Source organism: Octopus sinensis, linkage group LG19 (assembly GCF_006345805.1).
Source record: "Octopus sinensis linkage group LG19, ASM634580v1, whole genome shotgun sequence".
NCBI classification, from domain to species: domain Eukaryota; kingdom Metazoa; phylum Mollusca; class Cephalopoda; order Octopoda; family Octopodidae; genus Octopus; species Octopus sinensis.
In genome coordinates, this window is record NC_043015.1 from 15,937,367 (window position 1) to 15,961,344 (window position 23,978).

The window sequence follows — 23,978 nt, forward strand, 5'->3', positions numbered from 1 at the left end:
CATTATTCATTGTGAACTTCTTCATTAATAGAATAGGAATTTATTTATAGGGGATTTGGTTGTTATTTCTAACAGCTCGAGCGACTTTATAGACTCCCATTTTAAACAGTGAAATTTATTAATGTATCAGGATCTAATCCGTGTAGGATTCATATAAGTGATACTAATTTAGTTTTCACAGACAATAACATTTCAACTCATGTCTTACGTATAATAGCAGGCGTATAATTCTCGTGTAACTCATGCATAACCAGATGTAAAACTGTTTTATGCTTTACGAGCTTTCATGTCCTCTGCTTTTACGAGAGTAAACAAATATTGTAATGGTCATACGTTTATTTGCTGACACGAAGTGAAATGGGCTGTTAACAATCGAACTCGGACTGCAAAATTTAACTCTTGCACTACAGAGTTCCAGAATGTAATGCGTTACATTTGATAGATACAATTCTTCCCAAGTCGAGGTTGTATACGCTGGCCAGGACTAATCACCCGAACAGAGGTGCAACCTAACCAACCGACAATTGACCAGGGTGAGGAAACATATCTACAACCAGCATAGATAGCCTTGCAATGATGGTATGCTGCAGCTTCATTCAGTATAGCAGCGAAAACTGCTGGATGGAATGGAATCATGAACCATTTATTTTCTATTATTGTTCAAAATCAGAAGCCAAATTAAATGAACTGGGAGTGGTTTTCACAACAAAATATTAAGCTAGAGAATTAATAGTGATTAGTTAGTGTAACTGAATTGTTATCCTAGAAGTTCGACCTAATTTGAGTAAATTATAAACACAGCGCAGATTTTTCAGAAAATTGCTTTACCCTTTCGTTTAGCTTTCGAAATAGTTACAGAAGGAATATGATCTTACATAACAGAAATTTGGATGCGATTAGCACTAATATTAACCTCACAATTACATAAATATATACATGGAACATATACAATTGAATTAGAGCACAGAATTGTGATTTTGGTCCCAAAAAGAAAACTTTTATCGGATCTTTTCATTTTGAACGGCACTTTTCAACACAATTTCTAGCTAACTAAACACTTTTAAACTTCGTATACTGGTAGAATGTGTTTATAAAACATCACTTTTTCTTGACTTTATTGAGAAAATTCTATAGTTTGTAAGATATTTCGTCTGAAATTTCGAGCATTTCGGCAATTTTAACCAATCGCTGGAGTCCATTTAGGTAAACAGCATTCCGTGCTGTATGAATATGTCCCTCCTTTAAGAAACATATTGGGTTTAATTACATTTGTGAAGAAAAAAGATACCCTTCCCCCACCCCTAACCCTAATTCTCACCCTAAATCTAAAATAGATTGAAATGCAATAGATCGATACTAGGGCCATAATTATGGGTGACAATTTCATACGACACCGCTACGGAAAATGGGATTTTTTTCTAGCGGTGTCAAATGAAAATGTCACCCATAATTATGGCCCTAGTATCGATCTATTGCATTTCAATCTATTTTAGATTTAGGGTTAGGGATAGGGGAAGGGTATCTTTTTTTTTCTTCACAAATGTAAATAAACCCAATCTGTTTCTTAAAGGAGGGACATATTCATTATGCACAGAATGTTATTTACGTCAACGGAGGTAATTGATTGGTTAAAATTGCCGAAATGCAAGAAATTTCAGATGAAATATGTTACAACCTATAGAATTTTCTCAATAAAGCCAAGAGAAAATGATGTTTTATAAACACATTCTACTAGTATACGAAGTTTAAAACTTTTTAGTTACCTAGAAATTATGTTACAAAGTGCCGTTCAAAAGGAAAAGATCCAGATATTGTGTTATTTATCAATAAAAACAGAACGCATATTACTTTGTACGACAGATATTTTCTTATGTTATAGTTTGTGATTAGGTTATGTCATTTGCATCGAGATCTATCGATGCGTCTAATTCTCGGCACAACTCTATAAGCTGTGACATCAAAGACGTCTACAGTCAATTGACAACAGTATGTTTATTTCCGCATTTTAGACTGGAGAGAACAATGTTAATAACTTTTATTACATTATCTTCTTTGTCCCAGACTAAGTGATTGATGTCGTAGATTCTTTGCTTCAATTTTCTGGGAGCTCTTCATATATTATATATCTCATTATCATCATCATCGTTTAACGTCCGCTTTTCATGCTTGCATGGGTTGGATGATTTGACTGAGGTCTGGCGAACCAGATGACTGCACCAGACTTCAATCCGATCTGGCAGAGTTTCAACAGCTGGATGCCCTTCCTAACGCCAACTACTCATATATATATATATATATATATATATATATATATATATATATATATATAGAACCACCCAGCGAACTTCCACCATGGGTCATCACAATTGCTTAAGGTAAAAATGAATTCCTCGCTCTTTCGGAAACATCAATCTTCTGTATTGACCGCTTTCCACCACTTTGATCTGTTTTTTGTATTGAATACGTATCGCCACCGTGGGCCACTGCATCGAACACTTTGAACATATACTTCAAACTATATATCAACTATACATGAATTATATATCAACTATACATGAACTCTAAGATGTCTGACTCCGTTGTGTATTATAAATGAATTTCTTGTGTTTGACGGCATGAGCTGTCTCTTTTTATATATAACTTTTTTTGATAAGGTTCATTTCAGGAACTGAAACATGTTATAATGTATATATAAAAATTAAAAATTGTATAATACAGCAGCATTTTCGAACTTCATTTTTTACAAATATATATATATATATATATTATATATATATATATATGTATGTATGTGTATATATATACATACACACACACACGCGCATATATATACACATACATACATATATATATATATATATATATATATATATATATATATATACAAACATATATACATACATACATATATATACATACATACATATATATACATACATATATATACATAATACATATAAATATAACCCATGCTAGCATGGAAAACGGACGCTAAACGATGATGATGATGATATATATATATGTATATATATATATATATATATATATATATATATATATAATATATATATATATATATATATATATACATACATGCATATAAATATATATATACAAATATAAAAATATATATATATATACATATATATACATGCATACATATATATATACATGCATACATATATATACATGCATACATATATATATATATACATGCATACATATATATATATACATGCATACATATATATATACATGCATACATATATATATATACATATATATATATATATACATCACTCACAAACATATATATATATATATAAAGATAGATATGGCCAGTCCATGAGGTTACCCTGGGTTTCAGGTCCAGAAAGCACTTAGCTTTACTGCATCTCTCTCTCTCTCTAGCAAGTGGTCTCTCAAGAAGAAAAAACAAAAAAACGCTGAAGAAACACTGTAAAGCTAAGTGCTTTATGGGCGTGAAACCCAGGGTAACCTCATAGACCGGCCATATCTATCTTTATCTACATACTATACTGCTCTACAACTTAGAGTGCGCTTCTTTTTCGGATTTATGATTTACCGACGATATATATATATATGCAAATAAGTAACAAGGATGTCAAGGTATTAGTGCATTATGGCCGTTTCAGCCAGCTCTATTTAATAAAACAATGCAAGAATTATATAAATTTGAAATACACCGCCATCTTCGTAATCATAATATGGGTTTTATTATGCATCTGAAGATGGCGGTGTATTTCAAATTGATGTAATGCTCGCCTTGTTCGATTAAATGGAGCCACCTGAAATGGCCATAATGCGCTAATACCTATTTCTTTACTACCCACAAGGGGCTAAACACAGAGGGGACAAACAAGGACAGACAAACGGATTAAGTCGATTATATCGACCCCAGTGCGTAACTGGTACTTATTTAATCGACCCCCGAAAGGATGAAAGGCAAAGTCGACCTCAGCGGAATTTGAACTCAGAACGTAGCGGCAGACGAAATACCGCAAATCTTTACTCTTACTCTTTGATATAGACACTACATTTACGGTAATAAATCATAGAATCATTTTTCAATGACAGACATATATTTAGATAAATTCGCTAGTTATCGTAAGAGGCCACACATACAGTTATCGTCCACATATACGTTCATTAAGTTCCGTTACTTAAAACACGACCATTTCAAGGCTCAGTAGATCACTTGATCATTTATTCATGGGCATTTACAGTCTAATTTAGATCCACTCAACGTGACTGTCTTGATAATCAAACCTGAAAAACTTAAACAAATGTGGGTTTCTTTTAAACTAAACTGGATCTCTTCTTGTCGGGGGTCCCAGATGAACCTACCTCACGACAGGAGACACAGATGCGGGCAGCGGCATCGAACTCCCTTTTTGATCAAGTACCACGTATCAGAGGTGGATTCACATATTAGTGTAGCTCATTCAGCGGTGGTGCCCCAGCATGGCTGCGGCCTTCGGGCTAAAACACTTTTAAGGATTTAAGGAAATCACCAAACATTTGAATTCGAAGATGTCGCTAGTGATGATGACGAGGAGGAAAGGAATTTTTTTGAAATTTTGTTCTTTCAGTCTCCCTAATTTGGGGCACAAGGCTGGCAACTAGTACTTATTTTATCGGCCTGCAAAGTCGACCTCGGTGGCATTTAAATTCAAAACGTAAAACCAAAAGAAAATATTGCTAAGTATTTTGTCCGGCTTGCTAACAAACTAGTTACGTGAAGCTGCAATGTTGCAATATATTGAAAGGTAGGAGGCTACGCCTGGTGTTAACAAGCTCTTTATGATCTGTAAAATATATGTTCATATCTTCCATAATCATAGTTATCAGTAATTTAGTGTTAGCAGAAGACATTTATTTCTGTCGATTATTTTTTACGCATTACAAGATCTGTTGCAACAACTGGGGTCAAAATTCTTAGTTTATTTCTTTTCCAATTGAGATTATATTCTTTATAACTCAGCCCAGAAATTTCTTGTTTTAGTATTAATTTTTAACAAAGCTTCTTTACAGAAAAAAAAAAAAAAAACTTGATAAATTAGAGATCGTTTTCATGTATATGCTCTAAATATGCAGATGTCGGGATTTCATTTTAATTTACATCATTCGAATGTTGATATCAATGAGGAACTGGTTATCGAGATAACGTTTTTCGAAGTTGATGATGGGGGGGGGGGGGGTAGTAGTAGTAGTAGTAGTAGTGCGGAGGAGGTGGGGTGTTACGGTTTGCCAGGACAACGACATTTATGATAAAGTATCTAGATTCTGTATTTTTCACATTAAATGAAGTGAAAATATGTGAGAAAGCTGTGCAGATTAGTCATCTAAAAAGACAGACAAGAAAAGAAAAAGAAAACAGAAGGGCTCTTGCAAGTGTGAACAGACACTATTTTGGTTCTAGAATTTACGAAGCTGGCTTTAACCATCGCTACTATTCGCCCGCCTGCCACTGTTGGTATAATGAGGAGGAGGTTTAACTATAAGGTAGGGTCAGCGCCCACCCACGCCCACTGGCAAGCAGACTGCTTCTCTTGAAGAATGCAGAGCCAGCTGGATTTCATCTAAATAGGTAACAAAAATCTAGTTCAAATATAGGGGTGGAGGAGAATATCTCTTGTGGTTAAAAAGGATAGAAGTTGTCTGTCATTTCAGGAAATAGAAGCTGACTTTAATAAATATAAAAAAAAAGAGTCTGTACATACGAGAAGTTTGTGAAGACGTATGGGTAATAGGGACAGTAATAAAGAAATGGTTAAAATCAAAATACATAGAATAAGGAGGAGGAGGAGGGAAAGGAAGGATGATAATATTGAGGGAAAATATAAGAAAATATAGAAATAAAATTAATATTTTAAAAAGATAAGACATTTCTATGTCGAGAGATGTAGTAAGAGTGGCAGTAATGAAAACCCGAGACAGAAGAAGGCCAAATTTTGAGAAAGAGGGTGAAATAAAGCAAAATGGAATAAATAAGAGTTTTTGTTTTTGTTATATTCCTTTAAACTGGAAACAAGTAAGAATTACATAGTGAGGTAAAAATAGAATTGATACTATTGCCATATAAAGTAAAAATAACTGAAATTGTCTACTCGATTTGGTGATTGTTCCAAGCTGCCCACAGTGAAAAAAAAAAAAAAAAGAAAAGAAAAAGCTAAAAAAAGAAATTTCTTGTTAAATTTATTTGCATTTTATCTTGAAGTTCTGTAACAAAAATCTGATTAATATACAAACACATTTGCATTAGCCATTAGTATGAATAAAGTACAAGTCAGTTTAAATTCCCAGTTATAACCATTTCACTTTTGTTACATTGCTAATGTTCCCAGAAAAGAACCCCTCAACTTTCAGATTTATGTGTTAAACAATTATTTTATGGTTGTTTCAATTAATTTCCCATTTATTTCAGTCTTTTGTTTCAAACAATGCTTTATTTATGTGTTTGACTGCATCATGATAATTTCTGAATAGTCTCTTTATAATGTTCTTTGTCATTAAAAGTGAACAATTTATTCTCTCTGTGAACGAGGCAATTATTCTTGATTATAGTCGATTATGTTAGCACTTACTTTGCTGCTGCCAAGAAGAATGACATACCAACTTCAAACCCCCATAGGGTATTTCAACTTAAAACTACCAGAATTTCAACTAAATACTTTAAAATATTTAGATCCACTCAATACTTGGCCATTCCTGCAACTCTCTCATCTCATGATATTGATTTCTTACACAACCAGTTGATGAAGAGAAAGGTTATAATAATTTAAAGCAAGCAGTATATATTGCTAGTACTTGTTTTATCAACAAAGTGAGCAGAGGAGTTGCAACTCAGAATGCAAAGGAACCAGACTGCTAGTATATTTATTCAAGAATCAACTGTTTGAGCCAAATTGCAACCTCTCATATCAGAATGCATCTTTTACTAGCAGCTAAAATGGCTTTATTGCTAAGCTTAAATTCAAGTATACCAAATCAATAAGAGAACTTATGCATAGTCAATCCATATACTGAACAGCATAGACTAATTTCTCGGTCCCATTTGCTTCCTTTGAACTCAGGTCAACACCTTTAAATGTTTGAATTGTCAGCCATTTATCCAAACCTGTGCAATGCAACCCTGGCCAAATGTGAAATGCTGGCTCCATTTTAAACCATCTATTATTTCAGTGATCTGTGCTTATCCATCTAATGTATGCATACATTGTGCGTGTGTGTGTGTGTGTGTGTAGTGTTTGTAATGTATTTTCAAATAACAAAAGACAATAAAAGAACTGTTACATCTAAATAAGGTAATTCTTTATCAAAGTATTTTTTATTTGTCTTTAACAGAGGGAGTATCTTACCCTCAGATCATAAGCCTATGATAACAGGTCCACCAGCGTCTCCACATATCACAACAATGTAGAATGATTGGCATTAGTAATGGCATCCAGTCATAGAAACCAAGCCAAAACAGACTGGAACCTGGTGCAGCCTACCAGCTCCAGTCTAACCCATGCTAGCATGGAGAACAGACATTAAACGATGATGATGATGTTATTGTTTAACATCAGGCAGGCTATGATTTAGTAGAAGTATGATCAAAGACGTTCCATCCATGACCATACATCTTTTTTTGTGTGTTCAGGTTACATTGTTCAATGTGTCATTTAGTTTTTAAAATGATTGGGTGTAATGTGAAGAAGACTTAGCTGCTTTTTCTAGCAAATCAAGTGACCACATAGAAGCACTCATATTCAGCTGACATTGAAACAGTGAAGAGGATAAAAGAAAAAGAATCTGACTAAATATTAATATCTAGTTTAATACATTACTGAATTAAAGTGCTCCCAGGTTCTGTTAGATCCATAAACAACAGTCAATGATGTGTGGGTGTCCTGTCACTCAACAAGGGAAAAAGATGGATCTGAGAAAGTGTAATAGTGGCAGGCTAATTAATACATTAGTCCTACTTAAGTAGTGTAGTGTTAATTTTAATTGACACTAAGATTAGACACTACTTTTAAATACAAACTTGAGACTGTGCGCTCTTCACTGGACACTGGTACTAATTTGTCCATATGCACATTTTAAAAAATACCCTTTCTCTTCTTTCTCCTTTGACTAGAATGATTTCTGATCTTTACAACTTCCTGACAGTATATCACCACCAACACTACCACCTACATTATCTTATTGCTTCTGCAGTATCTTCAGATTTGCTATTACTACTAAGTATCACACTCACTCCCTATCCATGTTTTCTCAATAATTTCAACTTGCAGGAATTAAAACTTAACATAATTATGTTCGTTATGAAAATGATTAGGAAAATTACGGACACTAATGACTGGTAGGACATCTCACACCAATTTGAATAGAAAGAGAAATTTCTTTACTATTTCATCGCTGTACAAGAAAACGAGCCTCTATGTGGTCGCTCAACCTGTGAGAAATAGTCACTAGTTCTTCCTCTAACTGCATACTACTGTCTTAAACAAATCACTCAGGGTTATCAACAAAAACTTTAAAAAGAAAATAAATAAATAATAACTATGTAAAAAAAAAACTAAAATAGTGTACACTCACGCTATTCTTATATAACCATGTTTTTGGACCTATGCATAAATTATGATAAAATTAAATGAAATATTAAATAATATAAATTATTAATATGGTTCTCCCACTTTATATCATGTTCTATTTTTGTAATAAATTGTGTTGAAAGCGTGGGGCCCAAATGCCTACAGCAGGAATATAATATCATTCATTCTATTGCCCAGGAAAAATAAAGACACAGATGTGAAAGAAATTGGAGATGATATTAAGAGCAACACATTTCTATATTTTGCTGACATAATGAGAAAATCATTTTTCTCTTCAGGAAGACACGTGACGCCTACTCAAAAGGAGACACATGACATCTACTCACACTATCCTAAATTCTAGCAAGTAGATTAAATACTGATGGTAATACATTGGGAATTACAACTGTGTTTGTTTACTGACTTGTTTTAGGCGGATTTGCTTGGTCACCCCTCATCAGGATGTTATGTATTAGATCAGTTTTAATTTCAGTGTTTTAAGGATTTTTTTTATGCATAAAAAAAAAATTATATTGAAACTTTTTCATTGTCATGTTTGAGATTCAGAAACCATGCTTAATACTGTTATGAACATGTAAGTAACTCTTTTCTGGTCTTACAGTCATGAAGAGTTGAAGTCTACATTGCAAACTAATGAATCAGTGATGTACTACCAATAGTATCTACTAATAGCTTAGTGGTACATTGCACTGTTAAAAGCTGGCTTTTAAGGTCCTTAACATAGTGCAACATCAGTGTTTGGCTAAAACCCATTAGTCCTCTACTTTTCATCTGGTTTCTAATCAGTTCATCCATTTGTTGCTCTTTGATTTCTCTTTAGCAATGGTTACTTAAACAATTATCATAGACTATAAGTACAGAACCAATACACTATGGGTTATTAATAAATTCTCAAGTGATAAATGTACAAGTAGTTTCATTAGGAAAGTAAACCATGTGATTAAACCACAGGTTTTCAGCAGCTTGGAATGGATACAAAACTCACAACTTTCATTGTTCATTAAAGACTCATCAACAATCATCTACCCTAGTCTTCCAAACTACCAGAATGGTATAGTGTAGAACTACTTATAAAGTAATCTCTGATGAGTTTTTAAACGAGGATGAAACAAATTGTTTTGCCCCTCATTCCAAGATATTGACAGCCTGTTGTTTAACCAACGAGCATCCTTCTACAGTAGGGGTTCTCAACCATTTTTTTTTATCTATGGACCACTTTGATTATTATTTTATTCTAATGGACACCCATAGCCATTCAATGTTTAAAAACTAGTGTTATAGAAACCTCTGTCAAAATTCCTGTTTTGTTTTTCACCCATTAACTTGTGTTGGTTGAATTATGTAAAATGTAAGAGAAAGAAACCTAGATGTTTCTTGCAATACATACACCTAAAGCAAACCTTTTCAGAGGCCCTTAAAATACTCTCATGGATCCCCAATTTAGTATTTTGTTGCACGGACTCCAGTTGAGAACTACTCTTCTACAGTGACACAACATATGACTGACTGAACCTATAAATGTGACTCCATTATTGTATTTATCATTAGATAGATTTAGCTTATTGCTTCCACACTTATACTGTTCCAACTATGTCTCACTTTCCCTTTCCCATCTCAGTAACTCACCCAGTTGACCATACACACGCTTCTGACCTCTTAAACTGACTGATTTAATTTTTCTGGATTTTCAAAGGAAAATACAGCTAAAAATGCAAATTTGCCTCGTGCTCAATGCATTTTAACTATACAAGAATAAATTTTCTGCCAATCATTAAGATAAATGTTCTAGCAATCATGACGTTGATACTCCAGCTTCCATAATAGTATATTTTAACTTCACTACTTGTCATATAACACTTATATAACACTATATTTATCATATATATAATTTATTGTAACCATCTGTTTCCTATTAAGATTATATATCAAAGAAATACCCAGAAATTATAAATTAAATACTTATTAATTGATACAAAATTTAACTATACACATAAACAAATACACATCTATACACACGCATATGTATATATATATACATATATATATATATATATATATATATTATATATATATATATATGTATGTATGATATATATATATATCTTTTCATCAGTAGCAAACAATTTGTATATTACACCAATCATTTTTCTTTTCTCCCTCCCCTCAACTCTATAATGAAACATCTGTTTAGATAAAACTCACATTTCACCTGTATTTCTTTACTAAATTCTATCTTCTTGAGGAAATTTCCCCCTGAGCATTGACAGTAGAGCTTCTAATTTCCCTCTTAAACTAGGTAAATAGAAACATAAATATTTACACAAAACTTCATTTTCTTACATCAATTCAAGTAAGTGTTCAACATTATGTGCGGGTTTTTATGATTTGACAGCAGATAGCTTCATCATTTATAATAAATATTTATAAAACCATACGAGCTTGTTAATTTAAGCAAAACCTATGTATAAATGTAGTTCTACATAGTTTATTATAAATATACTTTATTAGAAAGGGGTTGTCCTCCTCTGCTTTATTACCAGATTAAGCATTTAAAAACGATTATTCTAACCACTAATGGAGTAATTTTAGTTAATTATAATTTCTTACCTTATTAGATAAAATAATACTAGTGCCAACCTTACTGTTAAGTTTCTATGCAGTGGGCACGCCTGAGTATTTTTCTTGATCATTCTTTTAAATTAAAACACCTCCCTGTCTTTATTCATAAAAATACTTCCCTAGTCATTCTGGTATCTATTAAGACCGAAATATCAGAAATTGACACTATATTCCTAAAGATCAGACTTTCATATTTAATTCATTTGAATTTAATTTTCTGAGTTGTCTCCCCTGCATTTTTTATTCTTTCTTTAACCTGACGATACAGTCAAAAATATCCTTTTGCTCTTCATGCATCACTAGATTGGGATGTAACACCAGTTTCTATTGTGTTAACAGATGAAGCAACACATTTCTTCATCAATAACATTGCTGACATTTTCCTCCCTGTCCTTGGAACCTTTTGTTTAGCCTCTAGTCAGAGCTATGGTCAAAGATATTTTGAGCTATGATCATTCCATCTTTTACTTAAAATATGTAGGACTGCTCTCGGTAGAACCTAGAAAGTTAAGTATTTTTAGGCACAAGCAGCTGTGTGGTAAGAAGCTTGCTTCCTAACCACATGGCTCCAGATTCAGTCCCACTGTGTGGTACCTTGGGCAAGTATCTTCTACCATAGTCTCATGCCCTGTGAGTGGAGTTGGTAGATGGAAACTGAATGCAGCCCATCGTATATATATGTATGCGTGTCTTTGTGTCTCTGTTTGTCCTCCACAACTCAGAAAATATCGATCATGCTGAATCTTCAATCTTTCAATTTACAAACATTTAATGATGAACATCACAGTAAAACAAACTGAAAGAAAGTACTATGAATTCAAATAAAAGAAAACTGTTATTGTAAATAATTGGCAGTATAATGAAACGATGTGAGAAACTGATTCTGGTAAAAGTCAACTGATTCATTTAATTTTACATTTCATTTTATCTTTCATTAAAAATGAATAAACTGAAATTTATTCTCTACTAATGTTTAATACATTATATAATAATGATTAATACATTTGAGACACCAGGTAAACTCATGTAAAATAAGTTGAGAGATTATCTGAAATTCTATGTATGGGCCAATATTTACTTTTTATGAGATTCCACCTCCAATTGTACTGTTACATCCCTGGGATTTACAAAACGAATGTGGTGGTTTCACAAAAATGTAAATCAATTTCTGTTTATTGACAATTTTTAATCATTGCTGATTATTAATGATTTGCTTTTGCACTTGATTTTAGTTTGTTTCACTTAGTTCACAGCTAATATATGTTCAATCATACCAATCATAGTAAACACCCAAAGTGTCTCATAGGATCAACCCTATGTTAGCAAGCAAAGACTTTAAGCAAATGGTCACCACAAACATATAATTACATATTCATATTAGGAACAAGAACCTAAGTTTACTATTTAACTGACAGAGTAGATGGTGCTTAATAAATTAGACATGTATAATGAGTAAGATACAAATTAAAAGACTGATAAACTATAACATTTGTCTAAGTTTAAAATGGCTTGTCAGCATTACATCAAAATTCTTTAACTATAAAAATAAAGAAATGCTGAGATGAACAGTCATCATTTTTCAACATACAACTTGGGCAACATGGTACTGATTGAAGTCTACTATCTGATAAACAACTAGGTAAAGTAATCTTTTTTCTGGATGGTGTCTGAGATAAAGGGTCACTGCTGACTATTGCGACTAACAGACTACCAAACTAATATGAGACAAATATAGGTCAGAATAGGTAGGAGTAAATGCTCAAAAGTTTTTAAATGGTATCTACGAAGATGAAGATAAGAAGAGCTGACAAAAATTTGTTGGGTTTTTTTCTTTTTCTTTTAAGATTTTCTGGTAGATAGCAAAAAAATAAATATAAATAGAAACAAAAGGCTTAAAAAGAACTTTGCTGGAATTTTATAGAACACACCATGAAGAGTGATAAACAAGTTGAAATTCTACATTTTAAAGTTATGAAAAGCATCAAGACATAAGTAGATGATGAAAATATCAAGTTTTTTTTTTTTTTATTATTGTAATTAAAATAAAATCTAAAAAGAAAATGTGTAATCAAAGTAAGAAAATGTTTTCATTTCCCACCTTTCACCACCAAGTATTAAGTATTTAAAAGCATCTGAGAAAATTATGATAAAAATTATGTTTGCCAGTTTCCGACAAATTTTCAGATAAGGGATTTTAACATATAACTACATTATGTTTAATTAATTAACATTTTTCATAAAAGAAAAACCAAGTAAAATTAATAACAAATATTGAATACAGTGTTTTTTATTGTATGAAATGCATTTCTCTGCCATGTATCTGGTATTTTATATCAACATTTCTCTCTATACTACTAATTAGCATGACTCGAACTTCATTGTTGCGAACATTAATGGTAACCCACTGTTATATGACATAACTTCAAAGCAACATATTTCTATGGAACAAGAGATTTGGGGTTTTTTTTTTACTAAATTACCTATATTAATATTGCTTACACAGGCTACTATTTGTTGACTAGCTTACATCAATATTTATAGTATTGCTATAAGGGCAGTGGAGATGGTGGGAATAGTAGCACACTGGACAAAATGTAATTTCACATTTTGTTCCATCCACTTTAATAAAAATTCTGCATTGCCAGATTCTACATTGTATTCCATGAATTCAAGAATACTTGCTTCAACCAAATTCTCTTTACTTATGTTACTGATGCCCTTAGAAATGGGATGACTATTGCAACATCACATTTCTTCACTGCTAACATTTGCCTAAATAAAACAATGTTTTATTTAGGATTTGTACTCAGTACTATATGAGAACTAAAGTGATTAAAATTGTTCTCTTGATTAATAAACCTTTTACCAGCTATTATTTCTGTTCTAGAAGAACCAGAAATAATAGGAGATTAGCATTCATGAGTAAAAAGTCAGTTTTTGAAATTAAATACATTAACAAATAACATATTGAGAGTTAAGATTATTCTTCTACATATTTCATATTTTCTCTTGATACATACTGACAATTAATACTGTTCAAAGTAAGGACTATGCTTCCAAGCATAATTCTCTCAATTTGATAGAATTGCAGAACAATTCGTTTAGCTTAGAAGTAATGCACTTGATGCATAATCACAGGGATGTGAGTTCAAGTCTCATGACTGGCCAGTAACGATTTTTTTCTGCAATATATGGATAGTTTATCCTGTTCATGCTATTGAATTAACATTATGCATTTGAGAATAAATTATTTCTGTATCTTTCAATACATCTCAACGCTTCTAAAGCAAACTTTGTAAGTTGAATTTCATATATATATATATATATATATATATATATGGGTACAGGATGTCACCAACTGTGTAAACAACAGATTGGAGCAATCTCGAGTATAACCAGCCAAAATTGCAAAGAAAATCTGGAACTCGACTAAGGAAAGAAAACTCTGAATGACCCATCCTTGTTTTCTTAGTATCCTTTATCTGCATGTTTTGTTTCCCCCTTTTTTCTATCACCTAACTGTCTGGATGTTTTGCATTCTTGTCCCATTTTGTATTTTTTATATATACAGATATATGTGTATATATATATATAGATGTATATATATATAAATATAGCCACGAAACACGTGTCGTTATTCTACCAAATATATATGTTTTATTTATTATTTTGCACATTACTTAATCATCGTTATATGTTTTAACTTATATTTAATCTTTTTATAATATGTAATTTTTCTAAATGGTATAACTTAATTTTTCATTATTGAATTGATAAAAGGTGGTTTTTTTCTAATTTATATATATATATATATTATATTTTGTGAAATTTGATTTAGTTTTCCTAAATTGAATTTTTTCCTGTAATATTCCCTCATATTATTATTATTATTATTATATATATATATATATATATATATATATATATATATATATATATATATATATATAGATAGATAGATAGATAGATAGATAGATAGAAAGATGTAAATATATATATATGTATATATGTGTATATATATGTATATATATGTGTGTGTGTGTATATATAAAGATTCAAGCGAGGTTGTTGCCAGCACCGCCTGACTGGCCCCCGCGCCCGTGGCACATAAAATCACCCACTACACTCTCGGAGTGGTTGGCTTCAGGAAGGGCATCCAGCTGTAGAAACTCTACCAGATCAAGACTGGAGTCTGGTGCAGTCATCTGGTTCACCAATCCTCAGTCAAATTGTCCAACCCATGCTAGCATGGAAAGCGGACGTTAAACGATGATGATGATGATGATGATACATATATATGTGTGTGTATATGTATGTAATAGCATATATATATATGTATATATATATATGTATGTATGTATATATATATGTGCATATATATATGTATGTATATATATATGTGCATATATATATGTATGTATATATATGCATACATGTATGTATATATATACATATATGTATGTATATATATACACACACACAGAAACTTCTTTCTGAATCAACTCTTTTGTAGATAATGTTTCCACAAAACAAATTATTCAAAGAACAGTTTATATATATATATATATATATATATATCAGTGCAGTTGCTGAAATCTTGCTAGTTTATTTATAGCATACTGTGAGCTATTACTTTTTGACTAGGCTTATGATATCCAATATTATAAGGAAAGAGGAAATTAGAATTAAAATTTCAGTTCATTTCCCAGAACATTAATGGTGTAAATGAAATGAAATGGCTTCAGCAAAGATGGGAACTGCATGGCAATTTCTGTTTTCCTGTGCAAGCCAGTAATAAGAATTACTTTCTACTTTATAATATTGGTTTCAAATTTTGGCACAAGACCAGCAAGTTTGGCCGAAAGGTTAAGTTGATTACATCAACTCCAGTGTTTGACTGGTACTTATGTTACCAACCCGGAAAGGTTGAAATTTAAAGTTGACCTCAGCAGAATTTGAACTCAAAATCTCTTTCCTTCAGCCAATTATTGACATTTATCATCAAAATCACTAGAATCTCACCATTTCTCTTTGTATTGGTCATGGATCACCTCTGTGTCATACCAACTGAGTAGAATACAATACATGTCCATTGTTTACAGTAGCTAACATTAAAGCCAGGATCCTCTGCATCATCTTAATCTTCTAAAAATTAGTTGGCTGATTTTATTGGAACTGTTTCCTTTGTTTGAAGTTTTTGGATTTTAGACACTTTTAAAGGGAGCTTTTGTCTACAAATTGCATAGATAGTTAATTGAAATTTTTCTACTCACTAAATTGCATTGGAAAAATTCTATCCACATGCAAGGATGTTCACCAAAGTTTAGCCATAAGAAGAAACGTGAGAGGTATAGTTCATTAAAAAACAAGTTTTATTTATTTCATAAATCCCAAAAGAAATGTCATTCTAGGCAGGATGTGAACTCAACACTGTAATATATGAAAACAGATGCCATAAATTATCAAATTTGCCATTCTACTGTCTCAGCCAGTTACATGCTACATTTATCCCACTTGTAAAATATTATTTGAAAGAAAACATTGGCTATGAGGCATACAGCTGAAACATACTATTACCCAAGAAAGATTGGTTATGATGTAAACATGAAAATATAAAGTAGCAATTATTTAATGACAACTACTCAGAGGTAGATAACTCTACACAATATAATCAGTAAGTATCTTGATAAAATAATTCATCTACACTATTAGATGAAACTGAGCTCAATACTATAAGGCAAATCTTTTTTCTTTTTCTTTTTCTTTTTTTTTTTGTTTTACTTCAACAAGAATTACAATAGTTGCAAGGTTAAAGTGTTGACCTACTGTTAATATGGTCATATGTTTTATGTTTTCCTAGGCAAGATATATATTACTTGCTTACTACTCACTTTTCCTGTATAGAAAGGTAATGACAACAGTTATGAGAAGCTAGCTGAAACATCTTTTTCATAGTGCTAGGAAAATTTCTACTTTGTTGTTGCCATAAATAAAATGAATCTTCAAATGAAGAGTGTTTGGAATAAGAAATTAAGTATAAAATACTTTGATAAGAAATCATTATCCAACTTTACAAGCTAGGGACAAATGTCTATTGTTATAGAAATTGGATTAATGAAAGCAAGTACAAAGCTATTAAAAGCTCCGCTTGACATTTATTATAAAAAATATATGTTTACACACACACACACACACACACACACAGCAATGGCTAAATATGTATTTATTAAAAATATGTATATGATGTTTTGTGTGTATATATATATATATATATATCAGCAGCAGCTGCATTTAAGGCCCCCTTTTCAGGCTGGCTTTGGTTGGATGGTTTTGACAAGAACAGAAGAGCGAAAATCCCTCCTCCACCTAGTTCTATGTCTGTTTTGGCATTGTTTCTATTATTGGATGCCCTTCCTAATGCCAACCACTTAACACAGTTTACTTGGTGATTTTTACATTGCACTGATACCAGTGAGGTTATCAAGTACCCACAAGATAAAACCCCAGCAACTGAGTGGGGAATGGTCTGGAGGAATAAGAATCTATGGTAGAGGGAGAGGAGCAGGTGTCTTGGTGCAATCTGCCTTTCATTCTGAGAGAGAGGCCTTTTGTTACCAAGAGTGGTAAAAGCTTTCTGAACTTTCTCCAGCCAGTTTCTATTCTAGCAACTATATAGCATCCTCCTCCACTGCTAATTAAATCAGCTGGATAAGAGAAACTATTTACCACTTCTAGGGCGCCCTCTGGGCTTTTCCAACTATCTATATCCTCATCCTACACATACACACTATATGTATGCATAGATTTGCAAATATGTATACATATTAAGAAACATTAACAATGTTCCATACAAAAATGGAAGCTAATGAAGCAGAAAAATCTTGATTTTATACATTGATCAGAATTCCACAAAGGTATTAACATTGTCTTCCATTCATCCCAGGTCAATAAAATAAATAGTATAGGTAAACAAAATTAGCTTTGTCCTGCAATGAAATGATTATTTTAAAAATATTTTTATCCTGAAGGCATAGTTTTTAAGCTAGAAAAAATAAGAACATATTAAGCTGAGTTCAAGACAAGTAAATATAATATCAGGTGCCAATGGAACTAATTTATTTGCAAACTAGAGATATTAAATATAATTTCAACTTTAAATTATATTTAATATATCTAACATATCTATATTCAGAAGAATAGTGAAACCAAGTTGAAAATGTGATACAAAAACCTTTAACTTTCCCAGAGACAAGAAATCTCTTAAAAGGTGTTTTATTCTTCTAGACAGAACCTATTTATCTTAAAGTAGTGTTCCAGCATCTCTAGAAGCACAACAAATCAAAATACTAAAAAAAAAAGGGAAAAAAGAAAACTAATCTTTAACCCTTTCTGATACCAACCCACCTGAAACCATTCCTAGTTCTATGTTACAAACTTCTTATTTTGAAGTATTTTAAATTAAAACCTATCATTTAGATTTCATGCTAATTTAATTTCCAAACATCTGCTTAATAATTATAATCATTTTACTAAATTCTTCATTGTTTTCAAAATTGCTTGAAACAAAGACATTTCAGACAGATTCTTTGCCCATTATCATAGACATTCTTTTAACCAATAAATAATTATATTTTTCTGATGGTTTTCATTATGTCAGTCATCCATTTTAAATTTGCCTGAAATATCTTGCTTGGTCTGCTATATTTTCCCCCAGAATAGTTTAAATATTCAATCTGTATTTAATTCTAATACTTGAGCCAAACTTAAACATACCCATGTATATATTCAAGCATACACAAGATTTTTCTAAATAAATCAACTGCAATCAATGACTGACTAATATAATTTCTTTTCTATTTTCCTTTTTACTACAAGTATTTTGCATTTAATTTTTAAGCATTATTTTTATTGTTCTCTAAGGTTGAATTAATAGATGATAGGAGGATAACTGAAAGATTTTAAGCATAGGAATATTTAAAATAAAAGACTCTCAAAAGATGTTTTTAAACGGCAACTTTCTTAATCTTGTAGGTATCACTGATAATTAATTCATTGTAATCAAATTTCACCAATGAGTTTAGATTTTCATTTAGGAATGTGTTTCTCTCCAAGAAAGTCGGAAATAAATGTTTTTAAAAAACTCTGCATTGTTGATATTTGTGGAAGGAAAAGGGAAATACTTATACTGATAAAGAACTCCTTAAACTTAGCTTTAAGGGAAAAGTTAATAGTATTTATCACGGGAGTTATCAAGTCTATGTGTGTTATACCTTTAATATCATGTCATTACTTCAAAGACTTATGGAATGGATCTTATAATTGAAACATTTGCATACATTATTGATACAAGATTTATTTTCCTCCAGCCTGAAGACTTCTCGTTCTAACATCATGAGATAATGGAAGCATCTTGAAATTTAGAATGGTTGGCAGATGCAGGCAAATAAAGAATTCTCCAAACTTGAAATTAGCCTCCTACCTAATCTCTCATTAACCAAATAAAGTCATTAATATTCATAGTATTGAAGAAGGTACTAATAAACATAATATGAAGCAGATGGAATATATGAAAGTAATGTGAAAAATATGTTTTCAGTAAAATTTCAGTTGTAGTTTGGGAAAAAGCAATGATAACAATGCCATATTGCACAGTAATAAAGCTTGTATTCAGCTGGCATTATGATAATATTTATATGATATTTACTTATTTCTTTAACATACCCAGTATTCCAATGTTTATTTAAGCTATTGATAACCAAACAATTTATGATAGCATTAAATGATGATAAATTGAGTTAAGTTAGTATTTAAAGTAATATTTAACAAATTGACTACATAACACTCACTAAATAAAACCAACATCAAAGATGAAAAACTGCCAGATTTTAAACAAAGTCTCTTATGATTGCAAGTCTACATTTTTAGATAAGTTATTATTGCAGGATAGCTTTCTTTGCTTTAAACCATCAGTCTCCTCTTGTGTTTCTGACTATATTAACTTTTAGTTGATATATATTATCAATATCACATACATCATTCAGTATGTGTTATCAATAATGTTTACATTACTGAGCTACTTCTTACACCAAATTTGTATATATCTTTTATCTTTTACTTATTTCAATCATTAGACTATGCTCATGCTGGGGTACCACCTTGAAGAATTATAGTCCAACAAATCAAACCCAGAACTTATTTAATATATAATATATCTTAAAACAAAAGCTAAAGTTTTTATTACTAATGTAAAATTCAATTCTCTTAAACAGTAGGCTTCTGGTAAGAGCATTGAGTTCAATCCTACTTAAATGTATGAATGTACAGAGAAATATACCATCTGACACAGTGGAATAGTCTGTTAGTAATATGGTGCAGACAGAAACATGACATAATCAACAGCTACTCGCCACCCTCCAAAAATGCATTCTTATAAGCTAACATGTTGTTCAAATAAGCTATTTCAAAACTTGTTTTACATTTTGATAGCAACTCACTGTCTGGTTATTCAGTGAATGGTTACCTGTATTTACCTGCTTTTAAACACCTAGCACTGCTTATATTTAATTTTGTGCTATTTTTTCTGTAGTTATTTGTTACACTGATAATGATATACAAAGTTGCAGATCCACCAGAAGCATATCATAGTGGTGAGAATAATGCAATAATTTATTCACCTTTGATCAGTGTGTAACAATGTTGTTGGTATTAAGATGTCTTTTCCTTTATGAATTATCAACTATATAGAGATCAAGCTGCAAATTCTTCAGGAAAAGGAAATGTGAATTTCTGTATAAAATATATTTTAATTCAAACAAACTTCTGTCCTATGTCTTGTCAAATGAAACTGAAATTCTGTCCTATATTTTATCAAATAAATCTATCATACAGATTAATATTTTTTTATCTGTAATCAATTGAACTGAACTACAATCATTATTGAAACCTTCTCGACTAAAACTTTAAATGTTCTTTTAGATAATTTAATCTTCAAAACTTAAGCAATAAGATTATGAATAACACTAAACTTTAATATTTTTGCCATCTTATATTTACTAAGCTCTAATCTTTCTTCATAAATATACACTTTTTTCTCTTGGGTCCTTAAAAAGTAATCACTAATCATTAAGGAGACCAAAAAATATGGCGTCTAACTGACAAGCAAGCAAACATGAGAAACTTATTGTACTCATTAGCCAAAATTAATTACACAACTTAATACCATTATTTCTAGGTTAGAGACTATCACAAACAATTAAATAGCTAATTTTTGTTTTATAATCTTGGCAACATTGCACACATAAAGGCTTATGTTTCCATCAAAATATGATACCCTATACTTTAATATTTTTGCCATCTTATATTTACCAACCTCTGATCTATAAATTAAGTCTTTAGAACAGATGTAATAGATTTCATATTAACAGTGAAGTAGCTGACATTTTTAAAAACTAGTAAATTAGTAAATGTGTCATAGAATGGTGAGAAGCTTCTGGAATGTGGTTTCAGTTCCAATTTGAGAAATTGCTTTCAAGTCACCGCTCTGCTTTTGATTGTTGACACCTGCCACTAACAAACTCTTCAAATTCTTTGGAGTGTAACGAAATGAACTTGAGGATCTGCTGCATCTAAGAAATCAATTTTTTTTTTTAAATGCTCTCTCTCTCTCTCTCCCCTGTTCTCTATCTAGTTAATTAACAATGCTAACAATATGTCTATATATATATATATATGCATATATAAATAAATAAATGGAGTTTAATGCAGGTGTAATACAAATTCTTTTACTTCCGACACATGTTTCGAAGATATCACTGATATTATTCCAAAGGAATAATATAACGTTTTTTTCAAACAATATTAATAGCGTTCAGTTAATCACTATACATAGCCATCATTTTCTGTTAAAATGTCTTATTGACGAGTTTCATTTCTTTACTTCCCTGAAGAGAAGATTACATTGTTTTACACCATTTTATTATATGGAAAAACTGGACTAGTATCAAATTTTAACATTTTCTTTTTTTTTTTTTGCAGATGAGTATTTCACTCTTCACCAAATCAATTTTAAATTCACTTCAGACTTTCATCTACATGAAACTGCTAGACATTTCTTTTGATTTTAACACTTTGTGCTTCAGACTCATAATATCCACCACTTAATAAGAAAACAAAAGGTGATGGGAGAAAATTACTCCATTTGTACCATTTCTCTTCACAAGAAAACTTTATATTTTGGAAATTTTGGGAGGTCAGGATTTCAAATAAAGGATTATCAAATATAATGTCAAAATTAGATACCATGCTTCATAATTCAAATAAATAGGAAAATTTGACTAACCCTTGTTCCATTGCAGCCAGGTGCACCCATATCTCCTTTGCTTCCTTCCAGTCCTAAAAGACCCTGAAATTAATAATCAAAATCAAATTATTGAGTACATGATAAAGTGTTAAAGTGAAGTTAGTAATCATTGCTAATCTTAATATAGTTTATATTCTCAGAAACAGATTTAATGTTATGTTATCCTATTCAAATTATGGTAACATTTAATATCATTGGCTTCTGAATAGAATTAAATCATATTTATTGATATAATATAATTAAAAGCGTGAAACAAACAATTAAAATTTCAAAGTTTAAGTATTGATCAATGACCATTATTCTCAGGAGATATAGGCAACTTATCAGGAGGTGAGTTTGACAAGTTGCCTATGCAGTTAAGCGTTTTATAGGTGTGAAATCAATGGTCACTCTCTGACCAGCCATAACAAACAACTTCCTAAATATACTACTGTTTTAATGTTTTAGAGTGTGCTTCTTTTTTGGATGTATGAATTACTGACCAATATATATATGTATAGTAAAACCAACATTCATGCTTAAATGTCAACAACTAAAGGAACTACCACATAATAGATCAATCTTGTAGAAATAGCAGCCCAATTTCCTTCAAATCACACAGTACCATTAATCAATAGACAAGCAGTAACACAAATATACACACAGTGAGTAATGTCCACAAATGCCTACAGAAATTTTCATGAACTCATGCTGGCAGAGACAAACATGAACTGCTGAGCAGTTAACCACATTGTGAGAAAAAACACCCAAATCTTCCTACAATCTTGAAAGAAGGACATCTTGAACAGTGTAGTCTCTGACATGTTAAAAGATACTAACCTTAATGCTTTAAGGAAAAATTCATTTGGCAACTGTGAATGTGTTTCTATATACACCCTAGTTATTGTTTAGTCTTTCTTTTTTGAAGGCCTTAGGGCAGTGTTTCCAATCCTATTTTTTCCCTAGACACCACTATAACTTTGGGGAAAAATATATGCCCCACTGATGCTTGGAAAAAAAAACAAGTTTATTTTAAATATTTTATCACAATCCTTTAATGCAAAAGAATTTACCAGTAACTCTTTTATTAGGTACTGAGTACAAAAACAAAAGTACATTATTGACTAAGAAAAATAAAACAAGTGAAACACTTTAATGAGAACCATGTGCTTGGTGACTATAGCACCACACCTCACTAGAATTTTTCCAAACCCCACCAGTGGGGCATGTGCCCCATATTGAGAATCACTGCCTTAGAGTGACTGTTGTTTAACCTAAGGTGAGCCCTGATTGAGCAGACATTCCTATCTCTTTTTCAGGTATAATATATCTAGGGACTACTTTCACTACTCAATGTCTCCTTCTCTTTTCTAAAACAGCATATGATATGATGATAA

General features: G+C 31.4%; 1 protein-coding gene across 1 annotated transcript in view; it reads right to left on the minus strand.

Annotated features, from left to right (window-relative positions):
* Window positions 1-23,978, minus strand: part of LOC115221997 (collagen alpha-1(IV) chain) — a 185,831-nt gene that overhangs the window by 94,457 nt on the left and 67,396 nt on the right. Inside the window, exon 4 of the mRNA XM_029792104.2 lies at window positions 22,582-22,644. Coding sequence (XP_029647964.1) covers window positions 22,582-22,644 — 63 coding nt within the window. The remainder of the gene's footprint in view (window positions 1-22,581; window positions 22,645-23,978) is intronic.